At 40.7% G+C, this 25,900-nt stretch overlaps 2 protein-coding genes and 1 long non-coding RNA gene across 14 annotated transcripts in view; 1 reads left to right on the top strand and 2 right to left on the bottom strand.

Annotated features, from left to right (window-relative positions):
- Window positions 1–332: 332 nt before the first annotated feature.
- LOC116849581 (ubiquitin thioesterase trabid) lies at window positions 333–14,756 on the bottom strand. Of its 4 annotated transcripts, XM_032826878.1 has the most exons (9): window positions 12,887–13,720; window positions 10,381–10,484; window positions 8,582–9,764; window positions 7,931–8,212; window positions 6,880–7,081; window positions 6,463–6,740; window positions 5,938–6,167; window positions 4,841–5,270; window positions 333–4,170 (listed from the first exon to the last, which is right to left on the bottom strand). In XM_032826878.1, exons 3-9 carry the CDS (start codon window positions 9,466–9,468, stop codon window positions 4,092–4,094), a joined length of 2,388 nt encoding a protein of 795 aa, XP_032682769.1. In that variant the 5' UTR covers window positions 9,469–9,764; window positions 10,381–10,484; window positions 12,887–13,720; the 3' UTR covers window positions 333–4,091. The 4 variants fall into 4 exon arrangements, with proteins under 4 accessions (XP_032682769.1, XP_032682771.1, XP_032682768.1 ...); XM_032826880.1 differs by lacking the exons at window positions 10,381–10,484; window positions 12,887–13,720 and adding an exon at window positions 14,733–14,756; XM_032826877.1 differs by lacking the exon at window positions 10,381–10,484.
- Window positions 13,809–25,900, top strand: part of LOC116849582 (NADPH-dependent diflavin oxidoreductase 1-like) — a 20,251-nt gene continuing 8,159 nt past the window's right edge. Inside the window, exons 1-4 of one of the 9 annotated variants that reach the window (XM_032826881.1) lie at window positions 13,809–13,917; window positions 14,305–14,934; window positions 15,998–17,473; window positions 18,066–18,407. In XM_032826881.1, coding sequence (XP_032682772.1) covers window positions 14,834–14,934; window positions 15,998–17,473; window positions 18,066–18,291 — 1,803 coding nt within the window. In that variant the 5' untranslated portion in view covers window positions 13,809–13,917; window positions 14,305–14,833 and the 3' untranslated portion in view covers window positions 18,292–18,407. Of the gene's footprint in view, window positions 14,935–15,997; window positions 17,474–18,065; window positions 18,408–18,953; window positions 20,192–20,491; window positions 20,686–21,389; window positions 21,600–21,710; window positions 21,843–25,196; window positions 25,318–25,900 lie in introns of those variants that run through there. The other 8 variants (XR_004379162.1, XM_032826889.1, XM_032826885.1 and 5 more) reach the window with 8 other exon arrangements.
- Window positions 18,004–21,805, bottom strand: LOC116849585. The gene is made up of 2 exons (XR_004379163.1): window positions 21,662–21,805; window positions 18,004–20,692 (listed from the first exon to the last, which is right to left on the bottom strand). It is a non-coding gene; the product is annotated as an uncharacterized LOC116849585 (long non-coding RNA).

Raw genomic sequence — 25,900 nt, 5'->3', positions numbered from 1 at the left:
GTCCCTCCGATTTCGCCAAATTCAGCTAAATCCGGCCCCGAGCGGAACCGCGATCGTCGGTCGCTTTCGCCAACGTCTGTCCTTTCGTTTTCTTCCTTTTCTTCTCTATTCATTATTGATATATGCGGGAAAAAGAAAAACGACACGCTACGTTATGCAAAAAGGACTAGAGACTATTTGTTTACTGTTAGAATTAATTAGTAGAAACGAAGACTATCCTTACGTGGAAGCGTCTTCGCTCCTCCTCTCGCGAATCTTTTTGTACTTTTTTGATTAGGGTTCACGATTATTCTTATAATTTGTTCGTTCGCGAATGTGTCGTTAAAGACGAAGTGTCTATATGTGTATGTGTGTATGTGTGTATGTGTATGTGAGACTGAGTGAATGTTTTTTTTTTATTCTAACGCTGAAATACGTGTCACTTGTTTCTTTAATTTCTCATCGCTTTATAAAAGTTCTATTTACGGTACGCGTCGTATAATATTTTATATATATCTCTTTCTATATATATATATATATATATATATATTTATTTATTTATTTATTTATTCAACATGTTGGGAGAAATCACACACACTTGTTTTCTTTTTCAGTATTTTTCCCCCGTTTTTCTCGCCATAGAGGAAAGCGCAATTTTCCGCACGCCCGTTTTATAGTTCCTGTCGATACGCACGCCGGAAAAGCGGCCGGCTTTCCGTCTCACGCGTACAAAACTGCGCTCTTTTTACGTTTGTTTCTTTTTCCTCGGTCTGGTTGCGCTGTCACACATTTTTTTTTACTATTTAGAATGAGATAGGTATGTATCACTCGAGACTCGACGATGGAGGGGTGAGTGGATGGGTGAGGAGAGGGTGGAGGGAAGGAGCAAGACCGCGAGTAAGTACACGAGATATGCAACTGAAGAGAAGAGACGCGGAAGAAACCTGCCTGTTCATTCAAAGAAAATGGCCTTGCAGTCACAGCGAAAATGATCTAGATTTACGAGAAATTCGCTAAGACGGACACGGGTGACTAGCAAACACTGCGCACATTGCATATGTGTATTGTAATTAGTCAATATTTAATGGCAAAGACGGAATTTATATCTGGACTATTTGTAAAATTTTCAACAAGAAAGTCTCTCTCTGTGGTGCCCGTCGAGACCAAGGCCAGATTAATAATTGGTAACGGGACCTAAATTTGTCTGCAAATGGTACTAGAACGCTGCTGCTGTAAATCCTACGTAGCACAGATACAAAAAACAACGACAAATTTCTCAACTGTGACATTTAGAATTCTAGACTAGATCAGAGCAAAACATTTTCTTGTGTGTTCGTATGCCTCAACGCTCGCGAGAAAAAACACGTCCAACCGACGACTAATAAGATCTAATGAGTATTGAGGCATATGTGTGTGTGTGTGTGTGTGCTCAGTGCATCTCCGTGATGGAAACAGGTCGTTGCTCATTTGTGGTGCCCGGCCGCTTCGTGCTGACTTTCTTCTCTAACGAGTGAGTTAAAGGTTAAGGTAAAACACCCAATTATAGGCATCGTTCTTAGTCATTGACTCTTCAGAAAAATCTGGCTTCTCTTCCGACCACTTTCTTGAAGTGAATCAGCAAAAATATTCCCTGAATCGAAGGACTATTTACAGACGATCAGTGAGTATTCATTAATTTTCAGTAAAAACTCCCACTTTACTGCTCTGTTTTGATTTTCGCTGATTTTGAGTGAAATGGAAGTGAGTTCTCACTGCAAAGTATCTGTGATACACAAACTCGTTATACGCTACCAACTTGAACATACGTTATCAACTTGAACATTCTACGTTTGCGTGTTGATGGAATTAATGACTTCTATACGTCTTGTTAATGACAGAAACAGTCGTTACTATTGACTAATCTCAGCGAAATTTTACTAGTGAATCACTAGTTGTAAATACGGCATTTCAGTGAAGAATACACTTTAGAGAACAGGTTAAGCTTCTTTGCCTGCGCTGTATAATTCCAGAAGGGATTTTCACAAGTAAACTACAAGCAGATATAGTTGGTCACTAAGAAAAGCCAGATTTTCCTAGAGAGCCAATGATTAAGGAAGATGCCGATAGGGTTTGTTTTCTAATGATGAACTGGCTGCACTAGCTTGCGTTAATATTCTCTTCTTCTACTTTTTTCCACCAAATCTCAACTGTATGCTTGTTTTTTTTTTTTTTAAGTTCCGTGAGTGTACACTAATTGAGCGATAAAGAATCAAACCTAACAAGTCGGCGTTTTATCCTATATACAGAGGTTGTCGAGCTCTATGCTCCCCACGCTGAGGAAGACCAGTCTAGCGATCGCGCAGGGGATTAGGAATGGTCCCGTCTTACTGTCGCGTGCTCGATGCTCAACGAACGAAATCTTCGACCGATTCGAGATCGAGGCAAGAGACGCGAGGGACGGGGCGAATAACGGCTTCTCTTCTTTTCTTCAGTGGTAACGCAATTTTCCACGAAGTTATATTACCTTCCGCCCGTTTCCTCAGGAGATGATGAGCCGGTCATTGGACTTCGCCGATTTTCTTCACTGAGTGAGTCTCGGCTTGGAAGATTCCGTTAAATTGGTCTCGAATTAATTGAGAAGATCGTTTCCGCTATTTCGTTTTTTATTTGTATCTTTTCTTTTCTAAGGTTCTATTCGCGCAGTGAGTTTCTCATCTTCGATGATTAATCACGATAGCCGGAATTGCCGGCCGAATCTAGCCGTCGAGATATAGATCGATCGCGACATCCCGTGTATTCCTCCGTTCGTCGTAAAAGTGGAACGCGACGAACGAATGAACGAGTGAGCGCGCTTCCGAAAACGCGCGGAGATAGATTTTTCGTGTAGATCTCTAGGAAATTCTGTAATTTTGCGAGAGAGAAAGAGAGAGGGGGGTGGGGGAGGAGGAAGAGGGAGAGAGTGAGAAAGAGGGAAAGGGAGAAATTATTCTAAAACACAGTTTGCGCTCTCTCTTTTGCACTCTCTCGTACGAGACTAATAACTTTACAAACTATCTGTGAAAAAATTGTTATATCCCGCCTTCGATAGCCTAGAGATTAAATTTCTATTATGCAAAAAACGACGACATCCGATGTGTAACAAACGACAGTGTTCTCTACACTTTCATCCCGATGTCACTGGCAATGAATTGTATATAATAACACTTACGCGTAATCGTACGTATCGTACCGCAAAAACTCACACACACTTCGAGATATTTATACATATACATATATATATAAATATATAACACATACTCAACGCGCGCTCTCTTCTCTCCATCTGAAGAAACTAAGTTCGAGTACACTGGTGGAGAAAGAGACTAGCGAAGTTTCGTTTTCTTTTTTCTTTTTTGCTTCCTTTTTGCCTCTACGGGAAAATCAAAAAAATCGTGCCGCACAAATGAATGTTCAAGAAGCAACACACACGCTCGATCCAAAAAATGTCCGGCCACAAAAGATAATCGTATTCACCGACTTTGTAGAAATTGTCTTAGAACGACCGTTTCATTCTGACGGTGAATTTGATAAGTCAGCACGACAAGTCGGGAAGAGATTCCTTGAAAAAAAAGTAACAAAAAACAAGCTAATCATCGACTCTCCGAAAGCTTCCATGATCTCAACGAACCTCACGATCTCTGCGCAATGATTGAGAATTAACGACGATACATTGCCAGTGCGAGAGAATGTATTTGTATGTATGGACGTGGCGATATCCCGATAGTATTCGAGTTAGCCGACGAAGTATTTCCGTCTCACTTTCCTAATCCTAATACCGCCGAGAAGCATCCATGTTTCACAGGTGTGGATGTGTACTCCGTTCACAATTGCATTAAAGTGCGTTTGCGCAGGGAGATTCCGGGAACTTTCTCCCCTATACTTTATTTATTTTCACGTTAAAATTACAGAGAGTCCCCAAGGCTTCTGTACATATCATAGAGCAAAAATGAATAAAATACAGAGGAAAAGAGAGAGAAGAGGAGTTTCCAGGTCCTCTCCAAGAGTTCTAGCGAGGCAACAAATGAAATATCGCGAAACTTCTGCGAAAGGATGCTTCTCATGTCACAGTCCCAACACGTGGGATTACCTCGCTACTACTCGTCCTCGGTATCGCCGTCGCTGCTGTAATCCTGCAATGTCGGTGGTCTCGAGAATGGTGCGTCGTTGGTTTGACTGCAACATTATAAAGAAAAGAAAAGATTGTAGCTCGAGAAATTTTATAATTTTGTTTTCTTTCAAAATGCAATTAAGCCTGAATGTTCAAATATCCACACTTTATTATTTACAGACAATTTTGAAGAGAAAAGGTAGTAGAAAGAAAGAGAGAAAATGTAATTTTAATTCTAATCATATGAGTATATATTATATGAGTTGTATATGTAGGTTATTATATTATTATTATTATTGTTATTGTTATTAATTATATTAGTAATATCAGTAATTATTAATTACTAATAGTAATATTAATTAGTAATTAAATAATTAATAGAGTTTACGTTAGTTAAAGTTAAGTTAAAGTTAGAGTTATAAATAGTAATTCTACACAGAGAAAATTTTACAGTAAAAATTACAAGATTTTGTAATTAAGGAATAGATCGATATCCTACAATAATTGATTATCCTCTTATCTCATATACGCTATTTATATTTTAGAAACTATGAAATGTGCTATATTCCTAACAAAATTTATTATGTTTCTCAGCAAGATAGACCTCAATGACAGTTCATTCCTGTGTTATTGGAAACACAATAAAATTGAAAAAATTTTATATGTGAAAAGACTATAATTTTCTTTCCATCTAATAGTTGCCAAACGTTAAAAAGAAGGCGATTTATTACTCACGCTAATCTACGATAATGATTCAACCACTCCTCCAGCATCTGCGCCACGAGCAGTGGTCGCTTGTGAAGCTTCTGCTGGGCGACGAGGATACCACCCTCAGTCCTGCAGACGTCGAGCCATTCTTTGTAAATAGATTCCTCGCGGCCGACCTCGTCAGGATTGAGGAAGTGTATCGGTAGAAGCTTGTGCTCGCGATCCATCAGCGGCATGAACGTCGTCTGCATCTGCAACTGCAGTTGCTCGAGCGGACTGTTCCCGCCGCCATGGTGGTGGTGGGACGGCAGAGGCGGTATCCGCGACGAGGCGTAAGGCTCGATCGGTACTAACGCCGTAAAGTGACCCCGGGTGTAGCCGAGGGCGATCGGCGAACGAATGCAGAACGAGGGCTCCCAAAGAAGCGGCAGATAGACGCCCTCAAATCTCGCGTAGCCTGCAAACATGGCGAATTTTAGAATTAGATTGTCACGATAGAACATAGGTTCTAATTATAGACTATAATTACAGAGAGTATATCGTAATTATAGGTCATAGAACAATTATGAAACACTACTCTCTAAATTTTTTAAGTAAACCTTACTTAAAATAAGCAAAAATTCATTCAAAACGGTATTGAAAATATTGTCATTCAGAATCGCAAAATTGAATGTTTCACTCAACCGCAGAGAAGATTCTTAATTCAGATAAATGAATGTTTTAGCTTATTACAGTGATTTTGTTCCAGTGATATTAACAGTGACAATGGAATATAAAATATTGAATTAAACTAGAATTTCGAATAAAAATATTCACTTGACCATTCAAAGCGGAAAAGTTTACTCTATATAGGTGAAGAGTCACTTGAATTCAAATGATTTGACTATCATCCTACTTTTCGAGTGGATTTCACATTTAGAAATTCAGAGAGTAAAAATACAACAGCAGATCGAATCGCATATTATAAGTTTCAAAAATAACGAATTAATTTTTCTTCAATATCAAGTAATCCCTTTCCTTCAAATTTGTTCAACTGACTTCAAATCTGATTTCAAATATTGTAACAAATATTTAATAACTGAAACGAGCAGAAGTGAAGTTTTCGTATTTCGCCGAGCACTCACCTATGTCCTCGCCGCGAAAACTCTTGACGTACTTGACCCCGTAAACGATAATGGGTCGCCTCAGTATGTGGGCGAGAGCGAATACGTGCAATTGTTCTAATGCGCTGCCGGGCTGAGCAGCTGTCGCCAGCAAGCTTTCCCAGTCCTCCTGCCATTGTGTCTCTTCTAAGGTGAAATCTAACATTCTAGATGCCTGTGACGCCTCATACTCTCTCCAACGGGGATAAAAGCTGTAACAATGTCAATGATTTCCGCGTTGAAACACTTGTTGAAACATATGTTGCACTCAAAATTTATCCCAAACAGATTATTAAAACCAGGAATTTTTATATTACTATATTATTTTATATATTTTATGTACTATTTGTATACTCTCTCTCTATACATATATATGTTAATGCTATAGCTTTATATAGTAATATATTCTTTTATATATTACTAATGTCTTATATTATTGCGTATAATACAAAAACATATGTTTATATTTTCAATTGTTACTTGCATACTATTGCATAATGCGCTTACAATTGCCCGGCTTGTTGCAGGGTATCGGCGAGCGCTCTCCTCAGAGCATTGTCTCTGTCGAAGACGCCCCAGGTGGCTTGCATAGCGGAGTCTAAGAGACAATCGCCCGCTGACCGGTTCCAAAGAGCATGCAAACGACTGCCTAACCGTTCGGTGATCTCCAGAGACCAGTTTAAAGCTGCCGGTTCGCCGCCGCCGCCTTCCAGTTGCTGTTGTGCCTCTTTGTCTAATAATTCTTCCAGCATTTGCTCCTGTACGATGCTGGGTAAGTCCTCGACCTTAAGGAACGTCGACAAATTAGAAGTGTAGCGTTTTTGCTAGACTATAATATTTCGATAGACTAGAATAATTTCGGAGAAATTATAGAGCTACAATTTTGCTTTTAATCGTTTTTAAATTAGCATACAGTAATAATACCTCGGCTGGTAAAGCAAACGTGGCCATGTCCGTGACAAAATAACAAGGAAACGATCCCTTCCGTAAGCGTATATTGTTGGTAACGTGCCGGCGTATCTGACCCGCCAGATCGGGCGCAACATAACTCGGCACTCTTTTCACTCCCGAGCCCGAGCCTTCTATTTGTGACAGCAACGTAGCTAAAATATCCTCTCTTTGAAACCTATCGAAATATCAATTCCAAATGAGAATCACTCGAGATCCATATCGCGAGAACATATGAAAAGGAATACTTTTCTTTCCCCTTTCTTGTTTTGTAATGTAATATATTGATATTTTAAGCTTTCGCGGTGTCCATGCATATTAGATTTGGTTTCCGGGTTTGAGCCGTGTGGATTTTTCTTTGTTTAATTTCGATGTTTCGCGAACATTTCAGTCCACTTCATCAGGAAGGCATCGCGTCGTTCCTCCCTGATGAAGCGGACTAAAATGTTCGCGAAACATCGAAATTAAACAAAGAAAAATCCACGCGGAAAAATCGAACCCGGAAACCAAATCTAAAATGTAATATATGTATAGTTGGGAAGCAGCACATTACTTTTGTAACGTCATTTGTAATCATTATCGCTACACAAATTATCTTTTCAATAACAACTTGGTAACAATATTATTCTATTTTTATCAGTAACGATAATAGCAATGCAATTACATTTTTTAGTAACAATGACGAATATAACTGTTGCTTCATATGAGTTGAGCGACAACGAAACGTAAATCTTGAAAATTGATTAAAAAAACAATGAGGACTGTAAACGACTCATTACTTCATGAGTGAGAATAACGAAGTAACGAATTACTTTTTAAAATAACCCAGACAACATAAACTTCTGAGAGATACTAAGAACATCTAAAAGGTATCCTACTTTTTTAGATATCTTTTAGACATTGCTGTGTAGAATTTTTTTCAGTATCTAAAGAATAATGTTAACGAGTGATTTTTACAAAAGTAATTTCCCCAACTTTTCGAATATTTGCGTAATACTCGTTAATATGACAAATATAACCGGCTTACCTAATAGCCAAGTGCACCAAGGTGTGCCCGACGTCAAACGCACTACTTCTGTTGAGGAGTAAAGCCTCAGAATGAGTCAATTGGCGGGCAGGGTCACCACCACTCGCCAGGTAAGCTTCTACGGGAGTGTTGTCACCCTCGACGATGCCGAGACAGGCGTTCAGCCAGCACCAGTCTGTGTGGCGTCGCAGCTGTTTCAATCGGCGCTCGTAATCACAGTTATTGGGGGATTGAGGAGTAGACAGATTGTCGTTACGACTGTCCGTGTACCTGTGCGAAGCTCTGAAATAAATCGAGCGCTTATTACCGACAAAATTCGTTAAGAAAAATCACATTAAACAATATTTGCGAAACGTGCGACATTCATGAGACGATGACACTTTTGTTCAGCCTAGATAAATAACAGATCTGTCTTTTCTGGGCTTTCTGAACTATCTTGTAATCTTTCCATTTTCTTCTCTCTTTCAAGTGTCAAATATGTATCTATTTCACTTTAGAAAAATATGCAACATACAATGCAACTTACTCTCTACAGCTATAAAGAACAGACTTCCTATATTAATTATGCTGGATTGGACTAATGATAGCAGTAATTATAGCACAATAATGCCGACTTGGTGAATGAAACAAGCAGTAAAGCAGCGTAATCACCTCCTGCCTATCGCCGAGTTGTCCTCCCGTTGCGTCTGGTGAATGTAAGGCGCATGGGGTGGCGAGGGCAGGCCACGTTGTTGGCCATGATCCCTCTCGGGACTTGGCACCCCTAGGTTGCTCACGGCGGACCTATTGTTATCCCGTCTGTTATCCCTGTCCTTGGGCTGGCCGCACATGACGCACTTGGTGGCCTTGGGCCAGTTCTCATAAGTACACGCGTGACAGGACCATTTCTCCGGGTGTATATTTGCTTGCTGTTGCTGCTGCACGTTATGATAGGCTCGTTCAGGATGGAGATTGATGACCGGCGTGGACTGCGAGTTGTTCGAGCCGGAATTGAGCGGGCCGTCGGCCAGCCGTAGCGGCGCCAAATGCTCGTGGAGGTTCGACGCTAACGAATGAATGGACTGGCCGATCACAGCGGTCGCGGCAGCGGTGGTGGTGGTGGTGGTGCTGATGGTCGTGGTGCTGGTGACGGTGTTGGCGATGCTGTTAGCCGCGCTGGTGCCGATGGCGGCGATGATGGCGGGCCGCCGGTTGCCGCACTGCACGCAGCGCGTGGTGTTCTGGTAGTTAAGGTACGTGCACATGCCGCACGACCACTTGCCCGCGGACGGCACGTTCTGACTGTAGTTATGACCGTAGGTAGGATCCGCGATGGGACTCGCGCGCTGCTGCTGCTGATGATGGTGATGACTCACAGGACCGGAGGCGACATTGGACGAAGCCCGCTGTGGACTCGGATCGCGCAGACGGTAAATGTCCTCGCCCAACAACGGCTTTGCACCCCGGCACATGGTGCACTTCAGCGACGACGGCCAGTTGGCATACGTGCAATACTCGCAGATCCACTTCGACTCCGTTTCTTCAAGCCTGCTGTTCATCTTCGCCGGCTGTTGCTCAGTGAAGGAAAAGCGTTGTCTCTCTGGTCTCTCTCTCTCTCTCTCTCGGCCGCAAGAAACTCGCTGCTCGTCGACGATGCTGCGGCGGAACGCGAGTGAGAACAGCCGGGTACGCACTGGACATGAAATTCTAGGTGTGGTCTAGGTGGCGGCAGATCCAGGAGGGGATCCTACGCCTCTTGATCCTGTGTACAGCCCAGTCTGCGTTATGTGATCAACATGGTGACCGATTGTGGTGAAACGAAGTCGCTGAACGTGATGCCGACATCTATGGAAGTCTGCAAAGAAACGCCGGAGGTTAAACGTTACGTAGAGAAGAAGGTTATGGGGGAACACCACGGTAGAAATGTCGGAAACTCGACTCTTTTCATCGCGTTTTCTGAAAGATTATATAATTTTGGAAAATTGTTTAAAGCTTGGTTGAAGATTGACGAAGTTAGAGGAGAATTTTTGAAGCGTTATCGAAAAGCACTGGGGATGACTTTAACGCGTATTTCTTGAGACTATCTTTATAAAATTAGCCCGGAAGATATTTAGAAATCTATCGATCCGACTGGCTTCCACCTTGCGGCAAATTCTTAAATTGACGTCTTTTCGTTTACATGCAAATTTTTCTTTTTTCCAAAACTTGATAAAAAACATACCGACCGATTTTCGCCGAAAATTCATGATCTTTATATATTGTTACTTAAAAGAAACTTCTTAAAGATATTCTTTCTCCTTTGCCTCACCGTGGTGTTCCCCCTTGAAGCTGTTGAAATAATTGAAATTGCCGAGGCACGGAGTTGCTGCAAGCATCTCTTCGCTCTGGATAAGTTTTCAGTTTAATTATATATATATATATCAGATTTATGAATGAGAAAGAAGTTATATATTTGCAGGCAGTATGATTACGTCGCGCTGACTTTCGCAGTGATTTATCCTTCCAGTTTCTTCCATACAGCTGAGCTCAAACAATGAGTCTATTCGTTCCAGCAGTAATCTCTCGAATTTTCCACCTGCCAATTAAACGGATCTGTGCGAATGAAGAAGGAAAGAAGAGAGGAGAAGAAAGGAGAGGAGCAAAGAGTGTGATTAAAAAAGGCAAGATGTAAAATTATAGATAATTTATAGTAACTGTTTGGTATGAAGTGTCCTTTGCAGGGCGAGCGCGTGTTGTTCTCGAATCTACGGTTTGTTTGACTTGCACTCTCTGCACTCGCGCACTCGGGGGCCCAATGTCGAGGAGAAGCTGAGCAGCGAGGAAGACTGAGAGAAAGTGCGGTTTAAATAGAGCAGACTTCTCGTCCGCTCAATCTTCAAGGTGGAAAACGCAGATGAAACGAAAGCACCCACGTGTGTCGACAAGGAAGGTGCAGAACGAGCACGACTCTAACCTGGCTTGGCACGCTCGTTTCAGCCGCGTCTTTCTGCACCTTCTGTACCCGTCGAGTGAAACAAGCACATGCTCGAATAAGCATAGTCCTACGAATGTACCGAAAGGTCGCGAGCGTGTGAACTCTGTGTTGTCGCGTGTACGGAGCACATTGTTCCGATTTCCATGTCATCGGGGAATCACGGAGCCGCGGATTTGAGTATTCCGAGAAGAAGCTGCGCCTGGACAGCGCAAATGTCTCAAATGCGTTCTTGGGTCTGTACTTAACAGTTGTTATTTGAAAATTGTCTTCACTGTATCAAGAATTCAAATCGGAATTCAGAGTTATTGTTCAGAAATGCGAATTTTTCAGCTGGATTGCGATTATATAAATGTCATATATGTTACAATTTAACTAAAAAAAAACTTGAATTCAACTCTGAATAAAAATCTAAGGTCCATATTAATAGTTAGCTGAAATCCTTCTCAAGTGAAATACTCAGATTTCAGTTCAGAGTTAGATGAAAGTTTTTCAGTTGAATCACGATTACAGATATAATGTCACATATAACTTAACTGAAAATTTTTTATCTAACTCTGAATAAAAATCTGAATATTTCACATAAGACAAGTTTCAAATAACTATTAATATGGTCCTGAATATCTCACATAAGCCAAATTTCAGTTGACAACTATTGATACAGGACATTTAAAGTACATATTATTATTACTCAGAATTCATCTCAAGTGAAATATTTAAATTTGAATTCAGAGTTAGATATAAGTATTCCAGTCTGTGATTACAAATATAAATGTTATAAATCAATTAAAATATTTGTATCTAACTTTGAATGAAAATTTAGATATTTTACATGAGATAAATTTCAAATAACAACTATTAATCTAGACATAAAATGTCAGATGTATTAAGCGATTCAAATAAAAATCTAACTTTGAAGATCTAACTTTGAATTAAAATCTGAGTATCTCATATAAGTTTTAGTTGACAACTGTTAAAAAAAATATATACATATATGTATATACAGTCTTAGATTGATATCTAAGGTCTTTATAACTGTTACTTGAAGCTCGTTTCAAGTAAGATACTCAGATTTGAATTCAGAGTTAGATGATAGTTTTTCTGTTGAATCGCATACACAGATATAAATATCACGTATCATAATTCAATTGGAAAGAACTTGGATCTAATTCTGAATAAAAATATGAATTTGACAACTATTAACACAAAGTTAGGAGGGATGTTTAAGGCCCATATTAATAACTATTACACAAAATTCATTCCAAGTAAGATATTACAATTTGAATCTAAAGTTAAATGAGAGTTTTTCAATTGAATCACGATTACAGATACAAATGTCACATAGAAGTTTCAACTCGACAAGTTAACTTTCAAATATTTATCAAAAAAGAGTAAACTGAAGGAGAGAGAGAGAGTTCGACCTGCTGTATGTGTTGAAAAACTGCCCTAAAACAATCAAAATGTCCTTTAGATACCTCCAAGATGACTTTTAGACATCTGTGCTATCCAGGTGAGCTCAATTTCATCTCTGTGTGTGGGAATTCTTTTTTTTTTGGGAAAACTTTTTATTAAAATTTGAATTCGCATAACAGACCATCAAGATAAACAGCCTGATAAAAATAGGTCCATTTTTTCCAACCGAACTAGACTGTACTTTTGTCTTTGAAATGAAATAGGTATATAACCTATTTAGTTGAAGGAACAGAAGCAAACTTCTAATGCAGCACTAAAAATTCAGCTAAAAAGAACAGGTCTAATAGCAGCTATACTGATCGAATCTAACGTATAATTGTACGTTGGAATCTAAATATAAATATTATCCATAGACCCACTGCTTATTATTCAGCTGCACTTTTGGCACACTTCGCGAGCTACACCTCGAACATTCGAATGTTCGCGAGACAGCTACGGCGGATCCGCGCCAACCATTAAGCTACACCTCGCAGAAGCGAGGAAATCCGCGGAACGCGTGACAGCGATCACGCCTGTCCGTCTGACTGACTGACCTGTCTTGCGCCCGTGCCTCGTGAAGGAACACTGTCCAGGAGTCCCGCGCGTTCGCGGAGACGCCGCTACCTGCGGAAGTCGGCCCGGAAGCGCGCGTGTGTGCGCGCGCGCTACCTCTCAGGTGTTAGGAACTAAGGTCACCTAAGTGTCCGGCCCGTCTGCCTGTCGAAAAAGCTATCGTCACGCTCGAGTATGCGGCCCCATGAGAGAGAGGACCTTGAAACCGACACCAGTCGTGGAAGCACACGATCATTCAGTCGTCAGTCACGCGATCACACTGCTTTGTAAGCAGAGAGAATGAGAGAGAGAGAGAGAGTGCAGGTAGCTGTACCGCGCGACGCACGACTCGCGCGCGGCCGTCGACTCCGCGCACGAAGTCTCCAAGTCGAGGATTCCAGCACCTTCGTAGTTGATCCTGCGAGGCTGATCCGAAGCGAGGCCTCCACGATGGAGAATCCGCGAGCGGGCAAAGAGGGACACGGCGGAGGGAAGCGATGACGGCGGTGACGGTGGGCGACGACGGACTGGCCGTCGACGACGATGACGGCGACGGCGGCGACGTCTCTCTCTCTCTCCCTCTCTATCTCTCTTTTCACTCGAGAAGACGGCGAGTTGTCACGGCACGCGCCACGACATTCTCCTACAAGTATTCACGCGCGCTCATGGTGCCACTTCCTTTCTTCCTTCCCTCGCGTCGGACCCGGTGGACACGTGCACGGACGGCGAACGGACGAGCGGACGACGAGAGAGCGAGCGGCAGCGACGACGGCAACGACGACGAGGATCTCGCGGCTCCTCTCTCGCGAAAGTAGGTTTTGACAGTCATCCGCAAACAGACGGGACGCCAATGTTGCCAACCGACGGATCGCTCCTTCGACGTCCCGCACCGTTACGTCACGCGAGCTTGCGCGCGCGCGCGTGTCCGACCTAACCTCCAACGCGCGACTTACAGCCGGAGAAGACGATTAGAAATAAGGATTAAAGCTCAGTGAAAATTGTTTCAAATTTTTTTAAGGTTATAGGCAAGCAGGTATGAATGATAAGCATAATTGAACTTCAGAGTATAAGTTTATTATCCTGAATCGCAAGTTGAAAAGAGTAAAGAGAAAATGTGTCATGAAGCCACATTATTTCTCAGAGCGATTACTCGAGATTATTCGTTTCCCGGGAAAAAAAGCTGCGTTGAAAAGAATACTGAGCATATCAATCGTCACCAAGCAACCTTCAATTGAATCGATTAAATTTGCTCATATCAATAGTCAAAACATTTCTGAGTTGATTTTGCTTGAATCAGTCTTTAATTAGTTGAAACATTCAAATAAGTTATTAAATTAAGAAGAATTTTTAATTAATATTTTCACAATTCTGACTCTGTATCTTGCCTCTTTTCTCGCAACTATTCGATCGACTGATCCAGACTGATCTCACAATGAGAACGAAAGGACGAAGTGGTGATGGAGGGATTGAGAGGAAGAAAGAAATGGTCGACTCGCTCATTCGCGCGCGCAAAGCTGTTTTTTGTTTATAAATATCCCGGGCCCACCGCCAGGTGACCGTTCGAGCACTTAGCCTAGACATTTATCCTTGACATTTCGTCAAGAACGAGATTCGCGGCAAGACGAGCTATCGTGAGAGCCAAGACGTGGTTTCCCGCGTTGTCGTCCGATAGGTTATATGCCGTACTTTTTACCTGCACTCTGTTACACCTAGTTGCATTTTCTGCACGTCGCGACCGGAAGGATCGGAGGAATCCTTCGCCTCTTTCAGAGTGCGGGAATGTCGCACATTGCGATTTGAAAGTGCAGAATATGCGGTCAGAACAAGAACGGATCTATATATACTAACTTCATTGACGATCAGCTGGAACGTGTCACTCGCCGCGATTAGGTTAGGTTCGTCGCGGCGAAAGTTGGAACTCATCCTGAGCCATCCCGAAAAAATTTGCAATGAAGAAGCTGGATAATGCAGTAGTTGTACGTGTGTTGTACGGAAGCGAGACCGGAACTGCTCAAGACGTCGCCGAGCAAATCTGGAAGAGTGCCAAAAGGTTTTGTTATTGTTCTTTTGGCATGAACCTACTCCTTCTCTTCCTCCTTGTTATCTTTATCTTCAATTGTAGTCTCATTGCCGTTTTATTCTTCATCTTTCTTGTACACTCGAACGCATGGATGCTATACCATTCACTGGATTAATACTCTAAAAATTTTAAACAGTCGCATCCATCTCTAGCTACATACTTCTCATGACAGTTGTAATCTAGTAAACAGGAATTTAATAAGTCAGTATAACATTTTGACAGTTTGACGTTTTGTATACGCGTCTTTAAGAAAGGATTATTTTTTTCCATAGGACATGTATTATATATCTTTAATAGAGGAAAAGTAAAAGTTCTAAGAGAGGTAAGAAATTATACAATTAATTTTGTAAAGATCCATAATTGTAATTAATTATGATCAGAACTGATTTTGATCTGTAGTTAAATTTGTATCAATAAGAGTTATCCACTTACATACGACTCCATATGGGGAGGCAGACAATTTAACTACATGGATTCAAATTTGTTTATAATTGCAGTTATTTATCTTTACAAAAGTAATTGTATAATCTCTTACCTCTTTCAAAATGTTTACTATTCTACTGATCACATGGAAGCGAATAATCCTTTTTTACAAACTTATACATCAAGCAATCAAAATGTCACATTGGTTGTAAACATATTCTTGCTTAGATTAATCAACAGTTGTGAGAAATGTGCAGATAAAAACAAATTGATATGTTAGATGGTATAGCATCCATATTTCATTCTCATATGCCTTATTTTTCTCTTCCTCTTTATCCCAATAAACATCAATATTATGTCTCACTCAATAATGTAACTGTTTTGTAAAACATATATTACACTTATATTGCTGAGTGAGAAATTATAACATTGATGTTGAATAATGTTTACTAAGATCTTACCTCTCCTTTTTTAGGAAGATAAAACTGTTACTACTTTCTTTTTTTCTTAACACTGTCCTTTAAACAAAAATTATTCATCTAGTGTATCTTTAATTTTCTTTTCCTATATTTTACAGAAAATAAGTAATATTCTATTTTATATTTTGTAGAAAAGGGTTACGAAGCACTGTTTCCTCTCTAGAAGACTATGACATGCACAGTCTTACTTCTGATCAGCTTGTCATATTTGTGGTGGCCACCACAGGACAAGGTGATCCTCCAGCTAACATGCAACGATTCTGGCGGCTGTTGTTGTGGAAGAATCTTGCAACAAACATGCTACAGGATCTAGCATATGGTGTGCTAGGTCTAGGCGATAGCTCTTATCAGAAATTCAACTTTGCCGCGAAGAAGCTAAACAGGCGGCTGGCACAGCTTGGCGGCAAGGAATTGTTGCCGGTTGGTCTCGCAGATGACCAGCATGACTTAGGAATAGACGCCGTTATTGATCCCTGGGTTAAAAAACTCTGGGATGAGGTCGGGAACACCTTCAACATTTCCGTGGAAGACAAGTTCGACGAGGAGAACTCGATAATCGAAAGGTTCGATATAGCCGTGATGGAAACGGGCCAGTTGAGTTCTATGAACAGTCTATGCCGATCCCAAGGTGACATCTACGCTCATGAGGAAGCGCTCGTGAAGGATGAAGTACGAATAGGGACGATAGTCGATAATAAAAGAACCACGTCGGAGGATCATTTCCAGGACGTGAGACTGATTCATATACAAGCGGACGACATCAGTTACCAACCGGGCGACGTCGTCTACGTTCGATCGAAGAACTCCATAGAACAAGTCAGACATTTCTTCGATGTTCTTCACGAGCACGACGTCAAACTCTTCCCGGACACAGTGATACAAGTGTCGCAGAAGGACATAAAGGTTCCTTCCGTGCTGAAACGCAGCCTAACTCTCGGGGAGATCGTGGAGCAATATTGGGACCTAAACTTCAAGCCACGTCGATCCACCATGCACACCCTGTCGCTAATCAGCGAGAACGAGTTGGAGAAAGAAAAACTTGGTGAATTTAGCGGTGCGGCCGGCCAAGAAGAACTCTACGATTACATCAACAGGCCGAGGAGGAACATTCTAGAGCTCCTGGTAGACTTTCCGCACACTACCAGCAAGCTGAATGTGAAGGTGCTCTTCGAAATCATGTCTCCCATAAAGCCGCGCGCCTACAGCATCGCTTCGAGCTTGAGGGCTACTCCGAACGCGATAGAAATCTTGGTGGCAGTCGTAAAGTACAAAACGAAGATGCTAGAACCGCGTTTTGGCTTGTGTTCCAAGTGGTTGGCTAGTTTGAGGAGCAACGATAAGGTGGTGTTTTGGCTGCAGAAGGGAACCTTTCGGTTCGCGAAGAACAAGCCGATGATTCTAATCGGCCCCGGCACGGGATTGGCGCCGTTCAGGTCCTTGCTCCTGGAAAGAGCGCTGACTGACGAGAGTTTGAAGGACTACGCGCTCTTCTTTGGTTGCAGATATAAGGAGAAGGATTATCATTGCAGAGAGGATCTAAAGAGGCTGTCGAGAGAGAAGGACTTGAAGGTGTTCTGCGCGTTCTCCAGGGATCAGGAACATAAAATGTGAGTATGCTAAAACACTAGGTGAGTCGTAGAAGACAAATTATGAAGTTAGGTTTATGAAACTGTTTTGTCCCATGTATTGCATTATCAATAGAAACTTTTATTATTATTATTATTATTATTATTATTTTATATATATATATATATATATATATATATATACATATATTTGAGATTATAACATATTTATGTTATAACTTATAAATATTATATACACATAATGTAAAATAGAAATACTAATGAACATGAACAGGTACCTAATTATGAAAATTCTTATTATTTTGGTCTTTAAATATGAACATTTAAACTTTTTCAACATAGATTATATGAGTATATGTGTGTTCATATTTAAATATCAAAATATCAAAATAATAAGAATCAGTATATTCAGACATATTTTTATATTATATAGTATATATTTAATATATTTTTATAATTACATATAATATTAATTATATATTTTCTGCATATTATTTTAGATTTTCTGATATCAGTCATTACTATAAGGTGACAAATTACTATGTCATAAGTAAAAAAATTATATTTTTATTTTGCACCTACTTAATTTCTAATATTCTTTTTAATTTTTTAGGTATGTGCAACACGTTATACATCAACAGAGAGATTTGTGTTGGCAATTTCTGCAGAACGATGGCAGCATTTATCTAGCAGGAAACTCAAAGAACATGCCAAACAATGTGCGCGACGAATTCGTCAGTTTGACGAAGGAAACAGGTGAAATGACAAAGGAAGAGGCAGAAGCATTTATCACGCATTTAGAGAAAAACAATCGATATCAGTGTGAGACCTGGGGTTAATGCTACAGAAGATGTAGAGAATCGCAAAGAGAAATGCAACTGATTAGGAGAGACATGTGATAGGTAAAACTGCCATTTTCTTGTATATATAAAAAATTGTACATAATGAACATTTATGAGCTCGTAGTTTTGAAAAATACCTACATACATACATATGAACATACATACACCCAAATATACACATATATCCTCTCGTGTGTTATCTCTCTATCGTGTTATCAAAATTTTATCTTGCATACACAGCTCAGATATACAGGATATACTAAAACTTGCAACCTTAATTTTATCAAGAAATTTAAGTACAATTTTTCCTCAACAAAAAAACATTGAAGATGATCATTACCAATAGTAATAGTGACTCTATAATTTTCAACATGATATATTTTTCTAAAATATTTTCTAAAAATAATTTAGAGAAAAGTTGATACAAAGAGAGAGAGAGAAGATAACCAAGTTCTGTGTTACGAATCTTGTTAGTTCACTCCAAATTGATGGGAAGAAATAATTCATTTGTGGTAAGCCAAATTTAGATCGCAAAGGCCACTTCCCTTATAGAAATATCATACTAAGAATCATTGATAATTACTTATTATCCAGTATTTTTAATACTGAAAATAAGTAATTATCAATGATTCTTAGTATATTTCTATAAGGGTTGCATCTGGGAAATCGACATTCTCGTAAAACTAACCAAATTGGTCTCTTCACAACGATTATCCTGCAATTAATTTATCGAGTTGGATTGAAATCAATTCGAAGCTTTCGTGCAAAATGTAGGTCACGAGTTCTGGGACACTGTGTGCATCTCGTTTTTTTTTATTCAATTTTTCAGTTTTGTTTCCACACGCGTCGCACAGCTGGACAAATAAGCTGTCGAAACGCGCGGACAGGCTCCACCGTGATAACCATTATTGACAGCGCTCTCGTCGCGTTATTTTTATATGCATGAAGCACCATCGATCTAATCAGACACAGTATAGATGGAAACCGCAAACGCGGTGTGTTCGTTAGTCGCAATTTCCGTATTTAAATCGAAACACATAGACACGCACACTTGCTTCCACGAGGACAACGCCAGGTGCAAAGAGGTGCAGTCGGTCCATTCTCTCCACCTGCACCTCTTACACTTCCCACACCTCGTCGAAGGAAGCGAGCGAGTGTAACGTCGAAGAAACGCAATGGAGGGAAAAAGTGGCCAAGGAGGTGACTCTCGCAGGAGCGTGCGAAGGGTGTGAGTGTAACGGCGCGTACGTATCCCGATCAGGATCCCGGAAGTGACTTTGCAAGACGTGCACGCGTCCCTCGCCGTCGTATCGTTTCATTCATCGGCGCGACTCGCGACGGGCTCACGCTTTCGGCACTTTTCGGCGCATCTCGCTTCGCGCGCGCAGCGGCCGCGGTGGAGGGAGAAGAGGAGAGAAGGCGTATCTCGATGAACTCTCAACCCCCAGACCTAACCTAAGCGGGACGGGTAACATGGTATGGCTCGCGTGCCGCCTGCTCGTCGTCGTCGTCGCGCAGTTCGCCTCGTCGTATCTCGAGCGATCTCGTCCTACGAGGATCGTCGCTCTCGACATCGTTGACTAACTATTACTCTCTCTCTCACTTGTCTCTCGCTTTCTGTCTTTGGCCGCGTGGGAATAACGACTCCACGACGACGACGACGACGTGGTGCACTCCTGAGCTGCGTGGACGACGGTGATTCTAGAACCTTCCTTCCTCTCCTCTCGTTTTAAACGTTCGCCGCGGGTCATCGCGCCAATAATAGACTGAAGTTGCTCGAGGACGCGTTCCGCCGACGAAGCTTCGTCCCGTTGTCAGTTCCACGCTCTCGTACGTACTCGACACGGTCAATCCACGACGAAGTTCATCCCGGTCCTCTCTTCTCCTCCACGCTCTCGTACGCATCTAACCCCTGACCGCGCATTGCATCGTGCCGTGAGAAGAGTTCGATCTCGGCGTGATTAAGACGCAACGTGACGCGGCTGGTGTGGGGTGTATCCGATGGGTCGTTATCTCGCCCAGACGAGAGTCGAGAGTACAGCCGGGGCATGATCCAGTTATCTTTGTCGACATTTCGAGCATTCCGATTGCGGTGGCATCAGTACCGCCCAAATCACTTTCCACGTGGAGACTCTTCTCCTCCACGCTCGAGTGAATTCTGGGGACTAACGCGCGTCGTTACGGTCGCACTTTGCAGGTGAGACGAAGAAAACCGCGGAGGAGAAGCGCAGACTGTAGGGACGAGTAACGCGCGTGAGCTTACTCTTCTTCTTCATCAACCTTCTCCTCTTCCGCACGACCGACGTCGCCGGAGACGCGCCGAGGATCATCGTCCAAGTGTCCAAGCATCACGTTCCCAGCGGATTCTTCGAGCTAGGATCGTGTAAGCAGGTACATCCTGCAAAAGCATTCTTTCGTTCTTGGGTCCGTTCGTTTACAAAAAACTTCTAAACTAATGCACACTATAGTGCGATAAATGGTCTGTTCTTTGTAGCTGAACCGGGTCAGTGTTCTTGAAATTTTTTGCGTGTACGTAAGTTCCTTTGCGCAGGTGTAATCGTATCATAAAATAGCTGAACAGCAATGAAACGCAGTCATAAAATGCGATCACATCGCAGTCATAAAAAATAGAGGCCCTGGCTACACTGGCTTGCACCATTTCTTTTTCTCTTTTTCACATCAAACCACAGCTACATACACGTGTTTTTTTTTTAGGTTACAGAAGTGTGTATGCTAATTCAGCTACAAAAAATAGAACTCTCGAGAAAAAGAAAGTATATTTAGACCTGCTATTGAAGTATATTTAGACTTGCTATTGAAGGACTTCTGAACCAATGCAATAAGTTGAAAGTGAAAAAGAGTATACTTGTTTCGCTCTAACTTGTTGCACCGGTGCTGAAGCTCTCCGAAAACTAGCAGACCTGTTGTTTCACTCCAATTCGTTGCGCTAGTGCAGAGGTTCTTCGAAAACGAGCAGACCTCTCGTCCGCCTGCCGAAAGGCTACCGTTGCCGCCGCACACGTGAAATTGCTCGGGAGAGTAATGACGTAATGAGACGAGACGTCGACATCCCGCTGAATAATGCGATAACCGCTCGCGATAACGAGTCGCTCACATTACGCCGCTGCACTCGGACAACCCCAGTGTGTGCGGCGGTCTCGCACCAGTTGAGCGCAATAGTTGAGCGAAGTCGTTGTCGAACACGTTGGCCGGCCGTTGGACCACGTTGTGAGACGCGACGAAGTTTCACGGGAATTTCTCCTCCGTCGACGAGTAATATGACAGATCTGTGAACGACTCCTCGCGTAAGATCGTCTCGCCTCCTTTTGTGTTTTCGCGCCTGTGGCGGCGCGGATGTGAGACTCACCACCGGGTTCACCGACTGTTACACCGATTTGAATTGTCGGCTCTTGCAGGGCGGCTTTTCTCGTCGAGTCTCTCGCGCGGAAACATGGCGGGCAGTTACACGAAGAAGGAGTTCGGCGCGGGCCCCGAGGAGCAGACTCTGCTGAAGGACTCCAATGGGACTCGCATCGTACCCACGAAAGGTAATGGTAACTTTAGAATACTGCTTTCGTCTCTCTTTCTAGAGCTGTTCGCTCCTGCGAATCTCTCTTCCTCTTCCGTGTATTCCTCCCACCTCTCCTCGCGTCCGTTAGTGGAACGTGACTTTCTTCTCCCTCCTCTCTCCCGTGCTTCTTCTCTTCTTTATCTTCTTCTTTTATGGATATCTGTCCCTATCGGGACATGGCAGCTGCTGCCTTGTATTCGAGATCGAGTTTTTCGCGCGTGTCCTGTCTCATGCTTGTCTAATTCATTTCCAAAGATTTCTCTAATTCACAGAATTATCAAAAATGTGAGTCCTGTTAAGTTTCCACTCATTTTCATAATTGACTTTTAATTGATTCTTTCATTTCGTGATTATATAAGTTTGAATTTCCTTGCAGAAACTTTTATAAGAAAGAAATGTCCAGAACTTTTATAAGAAAGAAATGTCCAGAACTTTTATAAGAATTGTCTCTCAGAAGTATCTTTTTTTAGGTAACTTGCATTATTATTTTATACTGTAATTCCACAAGATCAATTATTTTCCTCTTGCAATTTCCGCGACCATGAAAGAATTATTATATTTTATATTACAAAATCTAGGCTAACTGTAAAAACCTAACTCGATTCTCTCTCTCTTTCTTTCCCAGTAACCTTCCTTTTCGATGTTTTACTTTACTCCCCACCGTTTCACATTTACTCTAAACCAGTTTGAGGCCGAAGCCTTCAACCTTCGCTGTCTGTAGTATCCTTGACACTGGTGGTTAAATATTTGCGGCTGCAGCGTCGGTTTGTAATTCGCCAGACTTACCCGTTCTTCCAGCGGCTCGCGCTGTACTATCCAAATAATCCGATGTTAGCGTGTTTTGATTGTTTGTAATTAGTTCTGATTTGCGTGTGTGTTGCATGTGCATATTACATAATAATCTATAACTCTTTCTCTTGCGCCCTTATCGCTGGCAACTTGAGATAAGTTATGATTACTTAAGGTGCGTACGGAAAGACGCTATTAGCGCTATTTAGCGCTAAAAGCTGTTCATAAAGCTACAAGATAGCGTTAATAGACGCTATCACGATGTCACTGATGGTAGCGTTTTCTACTGCGCGCTATTCCTTCCGAGGTAGTGTGAGATGATAGCGTTAGTTTTTGCAAGCTTCGTGAACGCTCAAAACTCAGAATAGCGGGACGTCTACTCCGCACGTTTAATGCAAATTAGAGTATAATTAGTTAGTAAAAATTAGTTTTAAATGCACACACAAATATTCTGGACATTCTAGACATTTCTTTCTTATAAAAGTTTCTGTAAGGAAATAAGAAATTCAAATACACGCAGATATTCTACTGATTTTCGAATTGATAATACGCAGTGAAAAAAAAACTTGCAATATCCGTTTCAAAATGTTTAGATAACAAGACACAATCTATGGTATATCTCGGGCATCTCTCGACAATAAATGTCGAGATGTTTTTTCAGTGTTATTTACATGTTATTATCTTCATTCTATTAGCCTCGAGCCTAAAGACTGATAAGATTTGAGAAACGATTCTTATATTTCGAGTGCAGGTTATCTCAAGTGCACATATATAGCCTACTTTGTATCTATTATTTAATAGAAGTATGCAGCAGAACTCTTCAATCTGAAACTTTAATTGAAAACTGCACAAAATATCATGTGTTGTACCGTTCAGAAATGTTATCGTGGATAATTTCGCATCTATGCATATTGAATTTCGTGTCAGTCGTAAACGCCCATTTCATTGGAGGTTTATCTGGTGGCAATTGTAACGATTTCAAGTGAGAAATGTTATTTTTCGCTATTAACAATTTTCCCAAAATTTTATGTAAAACAAATGGTATAATAATGTAATATAAAATTCTAGGATATATATCAATATATATAATAATAATTATATTATTATAATAAAGACATCAGTTTTCTGAGAAGTATATATATGCAGATTTATATTATAATAATATAAAATTCCGAAGAATATATTTTATACAATTTTATATTATTATACTATTTATTTTATTGTTACATATTTATTTATATTATTGTTATTATTATACACGAAAAAATGTCTCTCGACAAATGAAACAATTGCTTAAATGTTCGACATGCGGTCGTACAGAAATAATCTACGTATCTATATATGTGTATATATATCCACTTGCAACTCCTGTGTCGTGTTCACCTCTGTCGAATTGGACTGGTTCGACTCTTCGTGCATCAATCATTCACCACACGCGATGATTGCGTCTGAAGTAAATTTTTCAACGCCGCGAAAGAGGAACACAGGAAGATTCCGGTTCTCGCGGCATACATATTTTAACGACCAAATATCAAAGGGAATCGCATTCTTTCATGCGTACGGGTTTCATTTCATTGACATAATATGCTGATTTGGCATGAACACGAGAGCGGTTCTTCATGGCCACTGATAGTCAAACGTTACTGCACAAAGCTAGAGCAACGATGTCGACATCCTTCACGAGTGACAGACGCAATAATAATTTATGATCGAATAGTAATGCATATCTCTTTCACAAGCCTTGGTAAAATTAACACATCATTGCTTCGAGCGTTTTTCACATTAAAATTGCTATCTTAACAAAACATCGCTCCATTTAAAAGAAATATGTGAGACAAACAGCCGCGAAAACTATTTTCTGCCACTTTTTGACACGTCAGAATTCAATTAAGAATCTTTCTCCGAGGTTTTTAATTGATTGAGTCAATATTAGCTGACTAGATATCTCAAATGTATATCATGTTAAATTCTACGACTCTGATAGAACTGTAATGAATTCTCTTCTCCACAAGTTGTGTCAATACGTCCTATAGTACTTTTAAAGATCCTCTGTCCGCTGGTAATTAGCAATTAATTAGCCGTTAATTCATTGCGCAAAGTAGACATATTCCCACACACGTATTCTCTCTTTCCTTCGCTAAATGCACACACGTCATTTTTTAATCACATCCGTTGTCGCTATCTTTCTGTGTAAATTATGTCAAAGGACTGATTCACATGCGTATTATATTCCCAGAATAGATTAATTGATTTTAACTGATAGCTCGATTGTAGCGCTCCATTACACTGCAGAATTATCGTTCCGATGCGCACAAAGGGCATGTGTGTGTGTGTGTGCGCCGAAAATTTTCCTCGTCTCTTTTTCGCTTTTTTTCATATTGCATGCAAGAGCCGAATTAGTCGATGTAACGATAACGAGGTACATGGAGAGCAACGTGTACTAACGACGAGCACAGGTCAATCGATACTCGCGAAGAAGAGATATGCGAGGTGTGATATCGAATCGACCACTTCGAGATTGACAGATAAATTCCTGTTTCAGGATGTGAACCTGTGCGTCTCTCGCCGGGGTGGGAAGGCACAGGTAGACCGGACGACGAGTTGAATTTCAAGGGTGTCACGATGGATCAAGCGGATCTCGAATTGAATCCTCCTAAAGATAGGTAACGCTATTTTTTAATCGGTAGTCAATTGAAATCTAAAATATTTGAGGTCATTACATTTTGTATTTTTACGTATGAGATACTCCGTGCAAAAAGCGAGATTTCTTATTTCTTATGAGAAAGATTGTATTTGAGAAAATTTGAGAAAAGAGAGAAGAATTCACTATATGTATAGAATGGTGACAAAACCCTCCAAAATATTCCAAATTTTAAGGTCTTATTTTAAGAAATTTGTTAAACTGAGTTTTAAGAAAAAAATTTTTTTAATAAAGAATTTTTTATCTTGAAGATTTTTTTTAAGTTACAGTAATATAAATGTGAAATGTATACATTAACAGTATTGAGTTCGTTTTTATCATACAGAATGTCTCATATTATGTATATATTTTATTTTATCTTTATTACATATACCTTAGTTAGATATGATTAGTTATATTATAACATATGATATAGATATGATTAGTTACCTTAGTTACATATATCTTAGTGAGATATGATTAGGTTAGGTTAGATTAGCCAGAAAAAAGTTTCGGGGGACTGTACTTTTTATTTTTGACGAACAAAAAAAGATCATTCAAAAAAA

Source organism: Odontomachus brunneus, unplaced genomic scaffold (assembly GCF_010583005.1).
Source record: "Odontomachus brunneus isolate Ranch 3 - 2012 unplaced genomic scaffold, Obru_v1 Obru_scaffold_118, whole genome shotgun sequence".
In the NCBI taxonomy this organism is placed as follows: domain Eukaryota; kingdom Metazoa; phylum Arthropoda; class Insecta; order Hymenoptera; family Formicidae; genus Odontomachus; species Odontomachus brunneus.
The sequence above is the reverse complement of the archived record's forward strand: the minus strand, read 5'-3'. Positions and strand labels throughout refer to the sequence as shown.

Bases quoted from the DNA above. Each gene is read 5' to 3' on its own strand.
- LOC116849581 (XM_032826880.1), bottom strand. From the start codon at position 9,468: ATGAACAGCAGGCTTGAAGAAACGGAGTCGAAGTGGATCTGCGAGTAT. The intron at 5,271-5,937 runs GTGAGTGCTCGG...CCATGTTTGCAG, and splicing joins TTTTCGCGGCGAGGACATAG to GCTACGCGAGATTTGAGGGC. The intron at 4,171-4,840 runs GTGAGTAATAAA...ATAATGTTGCAG, and splicing joins AATCATTATCGTAGATTAGC to TCAAACCAACGACGCACCAT.